The 17,575-nt window shown below is 41.1% G+C and overlaps 1 protein-coding gene and 1 pseudogene across 1 annotated transcript in view; one reads left to right on the top strand and one right to left on the bottom strand.

Moving 5' to 3' along the window:
* The first annotated feature begins 1,693 nt into the window (after positions 1-1,693).
* Positions 1,694-4,566, top strand: LOC130116332 (uncharacterized; annotated as a pseudogene).
* A 2,444-nt stretch (positions 4,567-7,010) lies between these two features.
* Positions 7,011-17,575, bottom strand: part of LOC130117247 (oligophrenin-1-like) — a 38,763-nt gene continuing 28,198 nt past the window's right edge. The window contains exons 20-24 of the mRNA XM_056285450.1: positions 16,180-16,497; positions 11,390-11,537; positions 10,600-10,650; positions 8,489-8,537; positions 7,011-8,362 (exon numbers count right to left, since the gene is read on the bottom strand). Of these exons, the coding sequence (XP_056141425.1) occupies positions 8,351-8,362; positions 8,489-8,537; positions 10,600-10,650; positions 11,390-11,537; positions 16,180-16,497 (578 nt within the window). The 3' untranslated portion in view covers positions 7,011-8,350. The remainder of the gene's footprint in view (positions 8,363-8,488; positions 8,538-10,599; positions 10,651-11,389; positions 11,538-16,179; positions 16,498-17,575) is intronic.

Consider the following 17,575-nt stretch of genomic DNA (forward strand, 5'->3'; position numbering starts at 1 on the left):
ATGGTGTATCGCCATTCAGCCTAAAAATACCGAGATATAATTTTTGGTCCATATCGCCCAGCCCTAGCGACGTGTGACGGGTATAAATTAGGTTTTCCAGTGAGCCAGCATGCACATATAGTATTAACACCCTGACTCTGTGCGATCTGATTGGAACAGAACCATAATTAGCATCATTGCCAACACCTGTATTTACCCTACTATTTCATGTTTAAACGGCTGCTGCAATCTTTCTTCTGATATGGTTGTGTAAACAGCATGCCACCCACTTCATTGAGGAGGAACCAGACATCCCCTCGTGTATTCCGCACCGCATGCGGGCGACAACTTTAACCAGGAAACGTTTTCTGAAGGGGGGTGGTGTAACGTACACGGATAAATAGACTCGGTAGCCCTTGGCTAACGGGCTGTGCTCTTTAGTCGACTGGTTAGCGTTGTCGCCCGTGCTGTGGGAGACCCGGATATGAGTCCCGGCTGCGGCGGTTTCCGATAGCGAAATCGGGGGGCAGTCTGGGAGAATGTCGCCACAGCCGGGACGCGAACCCGTGTCTCCCATACCGCAAGCGACCACGTTAACCAGTCGACTAAAGGGTCCGATGCGTTAGTTAAGGACCAAAGTTCCTACTTATCCATGCACGTTACACTACCTCCCCTCCTTCGGGCTTCAGCGTATCACCTCCCTCACGCCTCTGGGCGCACGCGCTTCCAATGACCTCACGGTCTCCCCATCCCACTTCTGACACCAATGTAGCAAATTCGGGGGGGCAGTCTGAGAACCGCCACAGCAGGGACGCGAACCCGTATGTCTCACTCCGCAAGCGACAACGTTAACCAGTCGACTAAAGGGTCCGACCCGTTAGTCAAGGACCAACACGTCTACTTATCCATGCACGTTACGCTATTATTGAGCTAAAACTTGTATTCTCTCCCCTTTCCCCTCCTCATCAAGCATGCGCTTCTGTTTCTGGGTTGTGTGCGGTTGTCAGTAGCTCTGATTGTGAATATCTTGTCTCACAGGTTATTCCATATGCAAATGCAGTCGTAAGTGCAGAGATACATCGCATTTTCACTGCACAAATTGCCAGAAAACTGTCATCAGGAGAAATCGTTTCATCTCTCACCTGAAGTCATGCAAAGAGATTGCTCCTGCCCACACACCTGCTGCTTCCATTTCGCCTTTTCTGGCTGGTCCTAATGCTCCCGCCGTCCCTCACCTATTGCCCACCTGCCAGACCTGACACCCCTACGCTTTAAGAGGATGATTTGACAAAAATGGTCGGTGAAAAGTGATTTAGTGAAGAGAAAAAAAAATCTACAACGGCGAGCAGAAGCTAGAAATAAGGAGTGCTTCTGTCATGTCTGTTGAAGACTGGTGGACTTCCCACCAAAAAAAATCATTTCTGTGTATGAGCCAGACATTTCATATTATAGTAGGCTAGGTAGAAGGGCCTTTACATATGACAGTAAAATGATTGAATGCTGCTGCCCATGTGTGAAAGCAAGACAGTCCTGCAACCACAAAAACATAGGAAAATTGCATTTATTTCAGATGGCCCCAGAACTTTTTGTAAATGTTAACTGTATGGAAGATAGTATCGCAAAATCCTTACTAAATGTTGCAGAGGAGAATGTGGAGGAACAGCTACACAAAGAAGGGGTGCAATACTCACCGGATAACCCGATTCTGTCACGGATGGTGCACTACATCTTCAGGAAGAAAATTCCTGCAGATCTTCCACCCAATGTAGTCAATTCAAGGTGTGACTTTCTGAGGCACTTATTTCCTCATGAGACAATCTGCACTGAATGCACAGTCCAGACAGCACTGAGTGAACCACAGCTCATCACCGCAACAGCAAAAATTGTGACTGTGACTGACATAATAGAAGGTACACTATGTTGTTTTTTTTTTACCAAGCCATTTGCAGTGCATGCCATTCAAAACCCCTTGCATCCTTGTATTTCTGCAGTCATACAAACACTAGAAGAATTTGTGTTTTTAACCAGATGTAAGTAACACAATGTATGAGTTACATGATTTCCTTTGCTTACTGTAAACATGGATCATTGCAATTGGCAGCTGTTGACACATCTTGCACATCAACATGTCTTGTAATTGTATTTATTTGGAGTATCAACATATTACAAGTACTGCCATAGGTGTGGCATGATCTTCCACTACCAGGAGTGGAGGGACGGAATGCACAACTTCAATGATCACACTCTTGTATCTTTGCACCTTTGTGTTTTCCTGCGAAACACATTCCAGGTTTGAACAATTCCACAAAGTTTTACTTATTTGCAATAATCAGAACAAACTTGTAAAAAGACTCTAATCTGTAACAAGTCTGACATGACTTTTTATAAACTCACCAGGCTGTCGGAAGAGTTGTAGAGGTGTTGGAGAAGACGTGTGGCAAAAGATTCCCATCTAAGCAAAACATGTTGTATGCATACCGTCATTATGAAGCAATGACCGATCATTCATACACATTTTCATGTGTGACATGTGGTTAACATCATGTCATGGTTGTTATAGATCTCCATAAGAAGGACGTCTTCAGTATGCCTGGTAAGCAAATAGATAAACAAATAATTAACCTGAGCTTTTTATTTTTATAAAATATCACAATGTGTCACTATCAGTTATTTGGTATCACAGGTTTGATTGTAACCAGATTTTACATGATCTATATTGACACTGTGCTTGCCTATAAAATAACTCATTACACTAGCATAGTGCCTTCTGTGGACTGTAGTTCTACCAGACTTGAAAGAAGCATAAATGGATATCTGATGTGCCCACTGAGATAACATCATCATAATACTGCAACATTTGCATTTGTTTCTTGTCTAATCAGTAGCATTGAGCAACCACCCAAGATTATGAGGGAAATGTTAATATTGAAGAGTTCTGGGAGTCTGTGTCATGAGAAATGGTCAGTCATGGATTGGTGCCAAGTAAGTGTGGACTACATCCAGAACCAGAATTTGTCTACATCCAGAATTTGATGGAGTGACATTCATGATATTACTGTATGTGCTGCAATGGGAGTAACTTATTGCGTACTATTTCTGAAATGTTCCTGCAAGTAACGGGCAGAACCCATTTGTGGTATGGCCCAGTTACCATAACTGGGCACCATGGATTGGTCCCCACACAGGAGGCTCCAAAGTGGTCTTAAACACAGAACACTGCAAAGTCCATATACCAGTGAGTGAACCCAATTGAAGCATCTGACTTCTCTATTACAGAGGACCGGCTCGCTGATGAGATTCTGAAACCTAAGCTATTTGCACACTGTGGTGTTATTTGTATGGGTTTTTCTCATGATTGAATCCATCAGGGCTGTAATGTTTGCTATTGAACATCATAGATGGAAGCTGTGCGTAGTCTATGCAGGGAGTGTGGTTTATACTCTGTGGGCTCCGGGATGGACCTAATTATGAGGCTCTGCCAAGAAATGCAGAGCCGGTCAGCATATGACAAAGTGTTTGAAAAGGTCTTGGGGGTTTCTGGTGAGTGGAGGCACATCAGTAATAACTTTTAGAATGACTACTTTTTACTTTAAATACTTACTCATAACAGTTACAATAATAAATTTCTTTCACCAGGGGTATGGGCTGTGGTCACATGCCCATGTGCTGTTGTTTATGGAGTTAAATTTAACCTAAGGGCTGAGAGCCCAAGAGACTGCTGATCTGCTGCTATTAATGAAGCATTTCCCCCATGTGACCTTGTATGATTTTGCAAGGGGACTGGCAACACATACAAACATAAGAGCCACAGTCCCTGCCCTTGAGCCCTCATGAGGAGAGACTACTGGATCCTACAGATGAGAACATCAGATTGGCCTCTGCAGGGCAAGTGAAAGTCTACTTGCCTTGGCTAACTACAAAAGAAGCCAGTGCCTGATGAAGATGGTCACCCTGTGACAGGGTCATCAGAGCATTATGCTCTTTATGGCCGCTTTCATAAGGCAAACACCAAAGACAAAAAGGATCTGTTGTGCAAGATAGACCTTGTTCCTGAGTTATGTGGCTGGGCCAATTGCCAGTGTGCCGAACAGCTCTTCAGTGGAATGAGGAAGAACAACCACTTCTTAAATATGACGACGCCCTCGTCCCATATATTTTTAATGAGGAACATTTTGCACCATTATTACAATGGTTACAATGCAAAAACGATTGACATGAAGAAAACATTGGGGAGTGGACTGCAAATCCAGCTGAACTCCAATGGGCAGACAGTGTTAGGAACCGAAGCAGCAGCAGCCCCTGGCATTGCCACAAGAGCAGCCCGTCATAAACACAGCCCTTGCCTTCACCACACCATCGACCACTGCCTTCACCACACCGTCAGCCCCTGCCTTCACACCACTGGCCCCTGCCTAAGTAAGTATCTCTATGGATAGAACACTGCCATGACAAGATTTTTTTCAATGTGGTAATCCTAGAAAATAAAGGGGGGATCCTAACAGGGACTGTTTATTTACCCACAGGCTATGCAGGAAAAGCGAAACGAGGGGAGCTCTGGGGGGTCTACTCTGTGAACTCACATGCTGGCTTCTGCAGTCACTTCTGCCAGCTATGTGCAGCATTCACAGAATAAATGGGCCTTACAACATACACAATGCACCTTACAATGCACCTTACAACGTAGATATTTTTAAATATTTTGTACTCCAGCTCTCTTTTAACTTATTTTTAGCTTTTGGTCTTCATGTGTGTATATCTTATATTGTGTTTGCTGTTTGTCTGTGTCTGTCTTGCACTGTTTGGCGAAGCCACAGCCCTCATTTCATTTTTAACATGTGCCTGCGCATTGTTTTTAATGACAATAAATTGAATTGAATTACAACATACACATCATTCCCAAATCACACCTTACACGATTCCACTGATATCCACACTCCATGTTTAATAAAATACTTGTCTTAAACCGTTCATATGGTGTGTTTCCCACATTTGTCCTGGTATTCCTTATGGTTTGCTTTCTCAAGGGCTGAGTGGAAGTGCTGTGTACATGTACGCAGTACTACCAGTAAACAATACGTGTGTGTGTGTGTGTGTGTATGCTTGTATAACCCTCGGGGCTGGACCTGTGGGGTAAAATGCCAAATCAAAGGCACGGTGAGTACAAAGCACGGTAACGTGAGTGTAATAATTACATTTACGTGTTCTGGCCAATATAGAATCATGCAGAATGTGGTAGTAACATATATACTGCTACGTGTGGTAAAATGCCAAATCAAAAGCATGGTAAGTAATTGATGTGGGCTGGGGAACAAAGCAAGGTGACGTAATGAATGTGGGCAGGGCTGGTCAGGCTGGATGGCCAACTCCGCCTTCAAGCAGGCTGCAGCCGGTACTACTTCGGAAAAGGGGGGGGGGCAAAAAAAAAAACATAATTCACAATGTGATACTCCACCATCACATGTCTCATTCACTTTCCACAGCCTCGGCCCTTAAAGACTCAACTACTTTCTCAAAGGGCTCAGGCTTGTGCCGTTACAGCTGGCATGCCATGTTTACAAGGCCCTGAAACTCTTGGTTCAATATCAGATGGTTGAGATTGTGCAGGGAGGCAAAGCTTGATGTAGGGAGAAACATTGCACTCCCACCTACACTTATTCACATCTTCTTGAGCGTCAAGTTAGAGAAGACAGGCTCAAAACATGATTGAAATATGCTACAAAAGTTCTGTTGTCATGCCGAGACCATCATTACATTTTATTTTCCTCTTTGAAGACATTCAACAAAACGATAAAATTATTCAAGTTCAGTCATCCCAAACATGTTACGATAAAACAAACAGAAGAAACATTTAAAAAAGAAAAAAAACATGGCAACTTGAAAAACAAAGCATCGGAGTTTTTACTACACCACTCACTGTAACAGAAAAAGGTTTCAGATGTGACTTGCAACTGAATCCATAGAAATCTTCATTATAGGCACGTGCAAACAACTCAGGTAAACTTACTAACATGGGGGGGGGGGTTACTGTACAAGTTGACCTACCACGTTACATTAGTCATTAGCGTTACACCTTTCAAGATAGAGAATGAAAGAGGTATGTAAAAAAAACAAGACTTTTTTTTAAATCATCCCATTTTAACACATACATTGAAGAATTGCATAAGAAAAATTTTAAATCACAAACTATGGGGCGATGTCCAAGGCATGTTACTCTAAAACAGTTTAAGTATAAAAGATCGAGAAGAATACCCTTTTATTTCAGACTTGGTCAAACACACTTTCACCGTTAATGTTCGTTTCAGTCTAGTCTGGATGTGACAACTTCCTGAAGCAAGATTGGATCTGTACCAGGTCTACACGAATGCTGAATTACACTTCCACAGAACGTCTTATTCGCTGACCGCTCTCTTGTCAGCGGCGATGAAGAACAAAATGCTCAAGCAGTTATCAACATTTAAAATTGACAGTCGAGAGCAGAGGGAGCTTTTCTGATTCCCCGGCTGGTGCGGGTATATTAATGAGAAGCTTCCTGCCACCCTTGTCTAATGGGGCGCCAAATCAGAGAGAGAGGAATGAGATGTGAATCTTTTTTCTTTTTTTTTTCAAATCTTGTTCAGTTTTATGAAAAAGCTTTGTAGGGCCTGATTTTTCTTATAAGATCAGCAATATCAGATGTTTTCACTTTCTTCAAAGACTGAAATATGTTGAGCATCAGTGTGACCTATAAAGTTTCTTCTGTCATATTCTCATGTCACATGATTGCAGAAACACTTAAGCATTTTGAAGCATATACTGCTGGAAAATCCATTTCCTGCCTTCAGTACGTGTTGAACATGACATCTCCACAAGCATGTTCTTTAGTCCAAGACTAACTGATGTGCAGATTGTTTTGTTTTTCACAGTGATATCTGAGCTTAATTTTTTATATAAAAATCATATATATATATACACACACACACACACACACACACACACACACACACACACACACACACACACACCAGTCAAAAGTTTGGACACACCTGATTGAATATGTTTTTCAAAATCTTGAAGTCATTGCCTATTTCTGAATTTCTTTCCAAAACCATCTTAAATTTTAAAAAATATATACATTTTGAAATGCCCCCCATCTCAACAAGTTGTTTCATTTAGTACTTACATGAAATTTAGCAAAAATAAAGAAAAACCCTACTTTGAGCAGGTGTGTCCAAACTTTTGACTAGTACTGTATCGGCATTATGATTATCATTTTTTACAAATAATTTTGCCAAATTCTACTAAACCATCCATCCATTATCCAACCCGCTTATCCTGCTTTCAGGGTCACGGGGATGCTGGAGCCTACCCCAGCAGTCATTAGGCGGCAGGTGGGGAGACACCCTGGACAGGCTGCCAGGCCATCACAGGGCCCACGCCCACACACACACACACACACACACACACATTCACACCTAGGGACAATTTAGTACTGCCGATTAACCTGACCTACATGTCTTTGGACTGTGGGAGGAAACTGGAGCACCCGGAGGAAACCCACGCAGACACAGGGAGAACATGCAAACTCCACACAGAGGACGACCTGGGACGACCCTTGAGGTTGGACTACCCCGGGGCTCGACCTCGCTTCTTCTAAACCAGTTTGGTTCTAATAACCAAGTTCGCTGAGACAACACCCAACATTTTTGTTTCCAGCCCATTTTATGGTCTGGTGGCATCTAGAAACAAACCTGTTAACCAATTGCATTAACTCTTTCCACATTTGAGTTAGCTGTGACTAAAATGATTATGTTAATCAGAGCTCATCAAATAGTTTACTTTAGAGCATCTAATTTGGTAAAAACACATGTCAAGTAGCGTGTAACTGTGGGTGTACATTCAACAAACGCACATAAAAAAGACAAGGATGTGGAACACTCTCTGGGGTGACATGACTGTGAAGTAAATAGAAGATCAAAACAAGCTTCATAAACAGTTCAGATTCATGCAGTAGTTAGTTCCCACAGAGCAATATGAACGGCTCAGGGTAATTCACTGTCTATTTCATCAACAAAGTAAAATCACTGAGCATCTACGTAAATATAGATTCTGTTGCAACATCCAAGTGCCAATTATGGAAATGATTAAAAACTATCTTGAAAGCTTACCCAAGAGCAAAAGTGTTTGCTTGACAATGAACACTTCCTACTTGTTTAATTGGAGAAAAAAAAAGTCCAAAAGAAGCAAATGGGTCTCTGAGATGATCAATATTCACTGAGAACAGGTGTACTGAGTTCATTAATGGTGACTCCATCTAGTTTTTACTGGCTGTTTGGCTTGGTCCCAAAACAGGCCTCAAGGTAATACACTGGTCCTGGAACCTCATGGAGTGTCCTCAACTCGAATTCTGAATAAAAACACAAAACACACTATTAGTGTCAGTTGTGGAACAAAATGTTATTTTTATATCGCATACACAAAGTGCAATAAGTCCATTATATGTATATGACTGCTGGAAAAAAAAACTCCTCACCTCCTTTTTTACATTCATCATAGCTGATGCTGATGGGGTAACTGGTGTACTAAATCAGGAAAAAAAAATAAAAATGAGTCGTTTTAAAACAATGGGCCAGATGAGTATGGTGGCCTACTCTGTTGTATCTTAGCCCCTTAGAGAAGCACATCTTACTTTTTCTGGTCGAGCAAGAATAAGGTTTATGTTTGAATACCTAGCACTGTGGGTCTGGCAACATCGTCAAACTAGGAAGTAGTTATCATTAGGCACTTGGTCTGTTTATGCAATGACTTCAAAGATATTAATATAGCTGCATGCAGCAATTAGCAGGGTGCAGGCTATATGTGTCCTTACGCAGGTAAAATCAAGAAAGCTTTGAAAATTTCTGTTCATTTCAATAAAAGTCTGAAATCGTATATGCTTAATCTAGACATTTTGTTCACATTTTTTGAAAGAATTAAAAATGTTTGACATGGTGCATCTGCTATCATTCCAGCAAGTGAAGGGTTAATTGTATTTGGGCCAGGGAAATGCACTTGTACTGCACTAAGAGATTAGTGATTCCATGTTCAGGTGACACCATATACCTACGGTACGGCATTTGATTTATACTACTGCATGGATGTGGACTGTTATAACACTGACACAGACAACATGGCAGCGTCGTATGCTATGGCATAGCATGCAGACAAATCAGGCATCAAAGAAAAATTGTTGCATTGACCCCCCCCCCCCAAAAAAAATCAAACATTTGAAACACGATCGGAGGAAATAATGTGGTTGAGAGACAACGCAGCCCAATTATAGACAACCATGGGTCCATTAGTCCAAGGTAGTTGTTTCAAGGAAACCATATCACAGAACCCCTCACATGATGGAAGGCAGAAAGACGCAGTACATAACATATAGTGCTTGTCCACGGTAAGACCAAAAGAGCATGGAGAGTAACCATTCTGATGACATTCCCATTAGCACACAGTTTGGTATGGAATGGTTCCAAACTGCACTCGTTTCTGGAATTTCAGCACTGTTTGATAACTGTGCTCAATGCGGCCAGATCAAGCAGGTCAGAGGGCTTAATGGTGTCGGTATTCAATGATTGGTTTTACATTCATGTCATAGTTAGTGACACCACATCTGGTAGTGTTGCTATCCTATGGTGCCATTATTACATCCTACACTGATCTACAGTGCATAACTGAAATTGCAATGAGCAAGCATTTGTATTTATCACAAAACAAAGCAAATATGTCTTGAGTCTGTGTTGTGGTCAGTGGATGAGATGTTGGTGTTGATTAATGCCAGTGTCATATGTGCATTACATATATGAACACCCTTGCATTTGTTGTCATTGGTGTCATCATCATAAGTTTTCTCGGGAATTTTCTATTCCTGATTTCAGCTCAATGCAAATGGAAAAACACAAACAATGCACTCAACTCCTTAAGTCGTAATCAGCACAATAATGGAAAGGGGACTGTGATACTACTGTGACTGGCCCACTTTTTATCGATTGTTAAATGTATACACATCTACACATACATAGTAGAGATAGGTGGGTAGATCAATTGGCCTTCGTCCAATTGATGACTGGCCTATGAAGGCTAATATAAGCACAGCAAAATAAAACAAGGACTAAGGGTTTTTTGATCATTGCAAAATAAAAACTCAGCTGACCTCCACTCTTGATATGTCATAGATTACATTTGGTTGCTAAAGCACACTACTAAAGCAAATAGTTATTTTCAACAGAAATCAACACTAAAAATGCCATAAGTCTTGGGGGGGAAAAAAATCCCAAATCTCAACAAGTAACTTTTTTTTCCCTCAATTTTTATTCAATGGAGACTGCCATTTCAACATTGTTTTATTATTCTGTGAGAGGCCAAAAAGGTACAAAAACTTCCCAGAAGTCATCAGATGCACCATCAACAGGACTATACGATGTACCCCTCCATTCGATATTGCTTCCATGTTTTATTTGCTTTAAAGATGACAGTAAATAAAACCAGACAAAACCAAGTGCAATCAAAATTTGCTCAGCGACAAACATGCATCTCTGATTAATTTTAATGGTTTAGTCATAAGATAAGCTAGTGTACAGACAAATGAAATGGCTGCTGACTTACCTGCCAACTTTTTTTGAAGCATTCTCAAAAAACTTCGTTTTGGAGGCAACACTACACGAAAAAAGGAAAAGTTCAGTAAGCTCAGCATGTTAAAGATTTTAAAATCTTAAATCAATCTGAAACCACCCTTCATGGTTCCACTTTCGTTTTACCAATTGCTTTGTGGATGTTTATTGTATTGACGTTATTTTCTACAGAAAGTTCTGCATACAACAGCTTGACAGCATGTCATTCTTATGTAGACCTTGACATGTTTGACTACTACTTGAGAAAGTGGGGAAAAAATGGCATGCTCTGAATTGTGCATTTTTCAAGCTTATGTGAGATACCTTTTTAAATGCAAGTGTGTGTGTTAAGGACATGCTGTAGATGGTCTCATTAATTGAAAACATCATGAGTCCAAGAATAAAGCCTACAAATTTGTATTTGGAGCCATCAGAAAGTCTGTCCATGAAAACAGTAATTAGATTATTTGTATGGTAAAATCTTACAAGCATTTTTGAAATGTCTGAATAATTCTAAAGGAGTCCATGAGCAAATTTATAATAGTTTAGGTAGAGATGATTTTGTCAACAAGTTTTAAGACAGGCACATACAATGAAATCATTTTTCTTAAAGTCTTAATCATGATCATATAGGATGATTGTTCAAACGCTTCAAATGCTAAATTTTCCAGAATCTGTGAACATCATGAATTTCAGGTCCACAACTCAAAGCTACTACAAAATAAGGGCAGTGTCCTTATTTTGTAGTTTTGTGTGGCCTTTCAAATTCACTTAAGTAGACTTACTACGAGGCAGGGCTGTTGTCACTGCTTGTTGCACCTGGACCCTTGTGGACTGCCGGAGGTCTGGAAGGGGGATCTGGAGGTCTGACTGGGGGTCTACAAATCGCATGTTTCTCTGGAGACCTCATTTTGTTCACACCATCACAATCTCCTAAAATAAAGAAAGACTAGGTCAAAACCTGGTATGGTCAATGTTCGAAATTGTCAACAATGTGTTAAAGGGATAGTCAATGGTAGTGTGAATTCCTGGATATTAAATGTTCACCTGCAATTTTCTGTAGTGGTCCCAGTAATATTTGTTGTTAAAGTGTACTGAAGTAGCATATCACATGGCATGGTTAAGCTATGTTCAATACAATAGTTCCGTGTTTAACAGTGACGTCTTTGGTCAGCCAACCAATCATGAAACTTAAGTGACGCCATTGGTCACCTGAGACAGTGACCCAGTCATGTAACTTGTTCACTCAGTCATCTAACGCCTTGATTCCACCGACCAGCAGTTCCGACAGTCATCCTGGCTGGAGTTTGTTCTCTGGACAGAGGATTTTTTTAAACTGCGTTGCACTGAGTGGACTGTGTTGTTAACTGTGTGTTTTTTTGCTTTGTTCTCTCTGTTTTTGTATGTTTTTGGCGGTGTCGTTTTTGGGAAATTTTGGATGTGTATTTTTTGTGTTGCACTGCTGTGGGCTGGGAAAAACGAAATTTCACTTCTTTGTGTATGCAAGTACATGTAAGAAATGACAATAAATTGTTCCTGATTCCTGAAATGGTTTCTTTTTTTTTGTTGTTGTCTGTTTTGTGTATACTGTTGTTATTTCCGACTTCTAGCCTGGTGTCACAGGTTATGACGTAATGTTGATGTAGTGATAAACCCAGCCACTGAGGATGCACAAGCCAGTGCATTCTTGGTGCCGGTCCCAAGCCTGGATAAATGGGGAGGGTTACGTCAGGAAGGGCATCTGGTGTAAAATCTTTGCCAAATCAAATATGCGGCTCATAAATCAGATTTCAATACTGGATCGGTCGAGGCCCGGGTTACCAGGATGCAAGAAGTAGAGGTGACGAAGGTGTATGAGTTTAAATACTAGGGGTCAACTGTTCAAAGTAACAGGGAGTGCAGAAGAGAGGTGAAGAAGAGAGTGCAGGCAGGGTGGAGTGGGTGGAGAAGAGTGTCATGAGTGATTTGTGACAGAAGGGTACCAGCAAGAGTTAAAGGGAAGGTTTACAAGATGGTTGTGAGACCAGCTATGTACTATATTATATGGTTTGTAGACAGTGGCACTAATGAAAAGACGGGATGCGGAGCTGGAGGTGGCAGAGTTGAAGATGCTAAGATTTTCATTGGCAGTGACAAAGAAGGACAGGATAAGGAATGAGTATATTAGAGGGACAGCTCAGGTTGAACAGTTTGGAGACAAAGCAAGAGAGGCAACATTGAGATGGTTCAGACATGTGTAGAAGAGAAATGCTGGGTATATTAGGAGAAGGATGCTGAATATGGAGCTGCCAGGGGAGAGGAAAAGAGGAAGGCCAAAGACGAGGCTTATGGCTGTGGTGAAGGAGGACATGCAGGTGGCTAGTGTGACAGAGGAAGATACAGAAGACAGGAAGAGATGGAAACGGATTATCTGCTGTGGTGGCCATTAACGGGAGCAGCCAAAAGTAGTAGTAGTAGTTGTAGTTGATGAAGTGATGTGATATACGATTGGGAGTATACACAGGGTGTTTTATTTTGAAAATTGACCGGATGCTCTTTGCCGTCCCTGTGTCTTCCTGCCCAGCTCGATCTGCTCTGTGCAACTTTACATGGCTTCTGTCAAAAATAGACTAGGAGTGTATTTTTAGTGAAGCAGAGCTGTTTCTGGAACGCTTCTCAAACACGCTTATCTGGTGGAATCACAAGCACTGGGCCTCATTCATCAATTGCTTGTACATACAAATTTTTTCTCACACACCCATGGAATTTTTTTTAGCTCTCAAGATTGTATGACAGTCAGAAGCAATGCCTGAGTAATTCCTTCCCCCTAGCATCTATTGTCTACCTCTTGGAACAAGCAATCACCCAGGCTTGCAAAGACATCAGTGTTAGCCAACTGGTGTCTACATTCAGTGGTTACCCAGGTTCTACACTGGTCTCCGAGACAAACTTAAGGGCTAAAAAATTCCATGGGTGTATAAAAACAAATTTATACATACTGTTATGGACTAGTCAGGTCTAGGGTTTAAGGGTTAATCACGTAATACTAGTACTAGCCTGGAGTGTGTAGAAAAGATGAACAAGGGAAGAAACAGAAAGAAGGACTGATTTCCAAGACTAGAAAAAATAGCTGAGAGGTGGGCTAGTTTACCGAGATAGCAGGCTAGCAGTTAGCAGGTCCCTCCAACAAAGCCTCCACCATATGGATGTCAGCTCTCGTAAGCGGCGGACACCGTCTTGGTCGATCAGTTCAGTTTAGGTTGATGGTGTTGAGCTGGAAAGGTGTGGACTTGTAGTGTCCTGGAAATGTGTTCAAAATGGCGTATCCTGAGGTGTATTTATGCAAACTGCCTAGGGTGACCAGATTTTTAAAATCCCAAACCGGGACCCTAAAACGTGTACCGCACGTTCGTGCACGCGCACACGCATATGCACGCACTCACAAGATTGTCTGTCTCGCCGGACATGATACATTGAAGGATTTTTATCTCCTCCCACCAAAAAAAGACAGGCTAGACTAGCCGGGACTCGGGACACCCAACTTGAAACTGGGACAACAACCAGGACGTCTGGTCACCCTAAAACTGCCGCCATTAATTAACTCCAGGGGACGAACCTGCACCTCACAGTGATGTCCTCTTATAAACACTGCTTGACCACACCTCCAGTCATTTCTCAATGAAAACCAGTCCAAGTATGTAAGAAAAGGAACAGGGAAAAAGGCAAATATAACCCCTATCACTTGTAACAGTACGAACGATTGATGAATGAGGTCCATTTTCTAGACTGGCTGCAATTAGCTCCGGTGGCAGCATCACAGCTGGAGCGTGACGCATCCATGCCTGGAGGAATCATGTTGTAACATGACCATTGACAGACATTGGCAGTTGTAGGGCTGGCCGGCCGGCCAATCCTGTAACTTTAGTGACATCATTGATCACCTGATCCAGCGGCCCTTTCATGTCAAACATGATCACTCAGTCAGTCGCTCATTCTAAACATGGTCACTCAACATCATTCATGTTTGTAGGGCTGGCCTGCTGGTCCAGTCTAGCCAAATAAAGGAAATCGAATTGCTTATTGGCATCACATGATTCTGGGACTTGGTTTTTTTGATGAACTTGTCCTCCTTGTGCATATTTTAACCCAAGAAATTTGCACTTTGTCTTTTCACTTTTTAACATTCCAATTCCCATGATTTGGCATCTTTTTAATGGATTTGCATAAAACATGATGTAAATGTTTCAAATAGATGTGTGTAGACCAAATTTCACACAAGTGCATTTGAGATAAAACCCTGCCAGTGATGCCAACATTCACCAATAACCAAACTTTGACAGCTTCTTTTCATGAGAAAATTTGTAGCGATTTTCCAAGTCACAAAATAAGTAATTTGAAAAGATGTTGACTGGGGAACATTTTGATGCTGTCCATTGTTAAATTTGAAAATTGCCCTTAAAACTTAGAAAACTGACAGAGACACTGCTCCTTCTTTAAAATCATTTGATAAAGTAAAAAAAAAAAAACTGCTGGGTTTGCATTTCCTTTGATTTAGCCAAAACGACTTGAGGCAAAGAGATCCAAGCAAATGTTAGCCTCAATATGTTTGGACTTGTATTGTAGTAACCCACATTACAAGATTCCATTAGGACACTTGTTAGCTGCTGGTCAAAAATACACAGTAAAGGACACTAAAGGGCGCTCATGATTTAGTACAATAATAGGTAATGAGATGAGAGACTTAATCTTAATAGTTTTAAAAGACCAATTTCAGAAATAATTAACCCAGTATGTGCAGCTGAAGTGAGTACAGTCTGGCATTGTAACATGTACCTGAAAGGCCAGAGTTAAAACTGAGCTTGCTTAATGAAATGACCAAACAAAAAAAAAGCCAAAATCTTTCCAGTAGTATGTGCAGCTGAAGTGAGTACAGTCTGGCATTGTAACATGTACCTGAAAGGCCAGAATTAAAACTGAGCTTGCTTAATGAAATGACCAAAAACAAAAAAACAAAAAAAAGCCAAAATCTTTCCAATGTTTGCACACTAACAAAAATATGTTTTTAAAAATGTTACTAAAAACATAATAATGAAATGTCCATCATGTTCCCAGCATTATGCCTTAAAGCGTAACCAAACCCTAAACCATTTTAGTGAGTTTGCCAACATCTACAGGTTAAAACCATGTAAAGGTTAAAAGCATGCCAGGTTGGTGTTGGTACTCTGATATAAGCATAGCAGGATAAACACAGCTGCAGCTAATAAAATTAATAATGGTTCCGTTTGATTTAGATGTGCCAGCTCACCTATCAGCATAGACAGACAGACAGTCGGAGTGAGTACTAAAAATTGTCAATAGTACGGTCAATGCTGGTTCTTTGGCAGTTACAGCCAACAGACCTATTACCAATTTCATTAGCTACAGCTGTGTTCATCCTGTTACGCTTACATCAGAGTACCAAGACCAGCCTGGCATGTTTTTGGTCTTGGGTTAAGTTTCTCTTTAAGCTCCCTTTTCCAGGTTTGGGTGACTCTCAAATGCACTTCTTGAAATAATTGCTGAGGGAATATAATACCTCCTCTGATAGCTGCTGTACCTGCGAGAGGTGGTCTCCTGCTCTGGAAAGATGCTGCTCTGGTCACAGTGACTCCATTTGGCGCTGAAGTTGTATCTGGCCTCTGATTTGCATCTTCTATCTTTGCAACCAGTTTGTTAATGTCACTGTCGAAATTTCTGTCCTGACGAAATGCAGGCTTAGGTGGAAGACCTTGCCTTGGAGGAGGTTCTCTTGGAATCAATGGAGCATAGCTAGTGGGTTTGGTCCGCTGCTGGGGTATGGGGGCTGGAGATATAACCCCATCCACATCGCCATCCTGTGCTCTGGGGCTCTGTAGAGAGCTTCCATTTTGTCCATCTGTTGGAGATCAGCAGCATGAGTTAAAGTAATGCACTGCCATCATATAGTCACATATTACAGAAAAATGTCCAATGTATTCCTTGATGATTTTATATTCTTACTTATAGGCTGGCTCTCTTGGTAGCTTTACTATTCTGTTACAGGTTACCCTTTAGAAAACGAAACCTTTCCACAAGGTTGGCAATATTAAAGCAAAACTCTGGTATTCCTCTAAGCCCCATTTTCCCATCATTAGGATAAAAGCCAAGTGACAGATGGCAGAATCTTTTTAATTAACATAGTATTGGACAAGCTAACATTAGCCAACTGCTGCGGCACCAAGTTGCAATGTAATCACTTGGAGCAATAGCACCTGCCAAATAATATCACTTAAAGAGCTTTTTTTTGGCACTAACAGGCTCAGAATGAGTTGAAAGAGCCTTAGACACATTTTCATTCATGGAATTTTATAGATATCAATCCATTTCTAACCTGGAACAAAAGTCTCGCTCTTCAATCCTGCGAGGAGTGAGTTGTTGCAGGAAGACAAAAGAGGATGTGTGAGAGAGTTGGAGAGAAGTGGAAAAAAGAAAATGCAAAAAGGTCTGTCACCACTCTGATTATGCTGGGATTGTCTTTTCTTAATGGAGGGTGTTTTCAGATACTCCTCAAAACATTGAGTCTGTTCATGCCAAAAAAGAGCTCTTTCAGTAGATATTATTTGGTGAGCACTATTGTCCCGATTAAGTACATTAGTGCTTGATGCGCAGCAGTTGGCCAATGTGAGCTTGTTCAGTACTGACTCAGTTTATAAGATTCTGCTCCCCATCGTTCATTTTGACTCCTCACAATAGGAAAAAAGGGCTTAGGTTTAAAAAAAAAAATACTTGAGTTTCCCTTTAAAGTCCAACCAAAAAAAATAAATTTGACAAGCTGTTCAAAAAAAAAAGAAGCTGCAACTTAAAAGATATAGGATGAAACGTTATCAGCTTTGTATTGTGTAAATAAAATAAGTTTTAGTTCAATGATAAAATGTATTAAAGCAAAGCAATGTTTTGGTTCAGAATCAGAAATATCCAAACATGCAAACTATTTA

The sequence above is a fragment of the Lampris incognitus genome, chromosome 8, assembly GCF_029633865.1.
Source record: "Lampris incognitus isolate fLamInc1 chromosome 8, fLamInc1.hap2, whole genome shotgun sequence".
In the NCBI taxonomy this organism is placed as follows: Eukaryota; Metazoa; Chordata; class Actinopteri; order Lampriformes; family Lampridae; genus Lampris; species Lampris incognitus.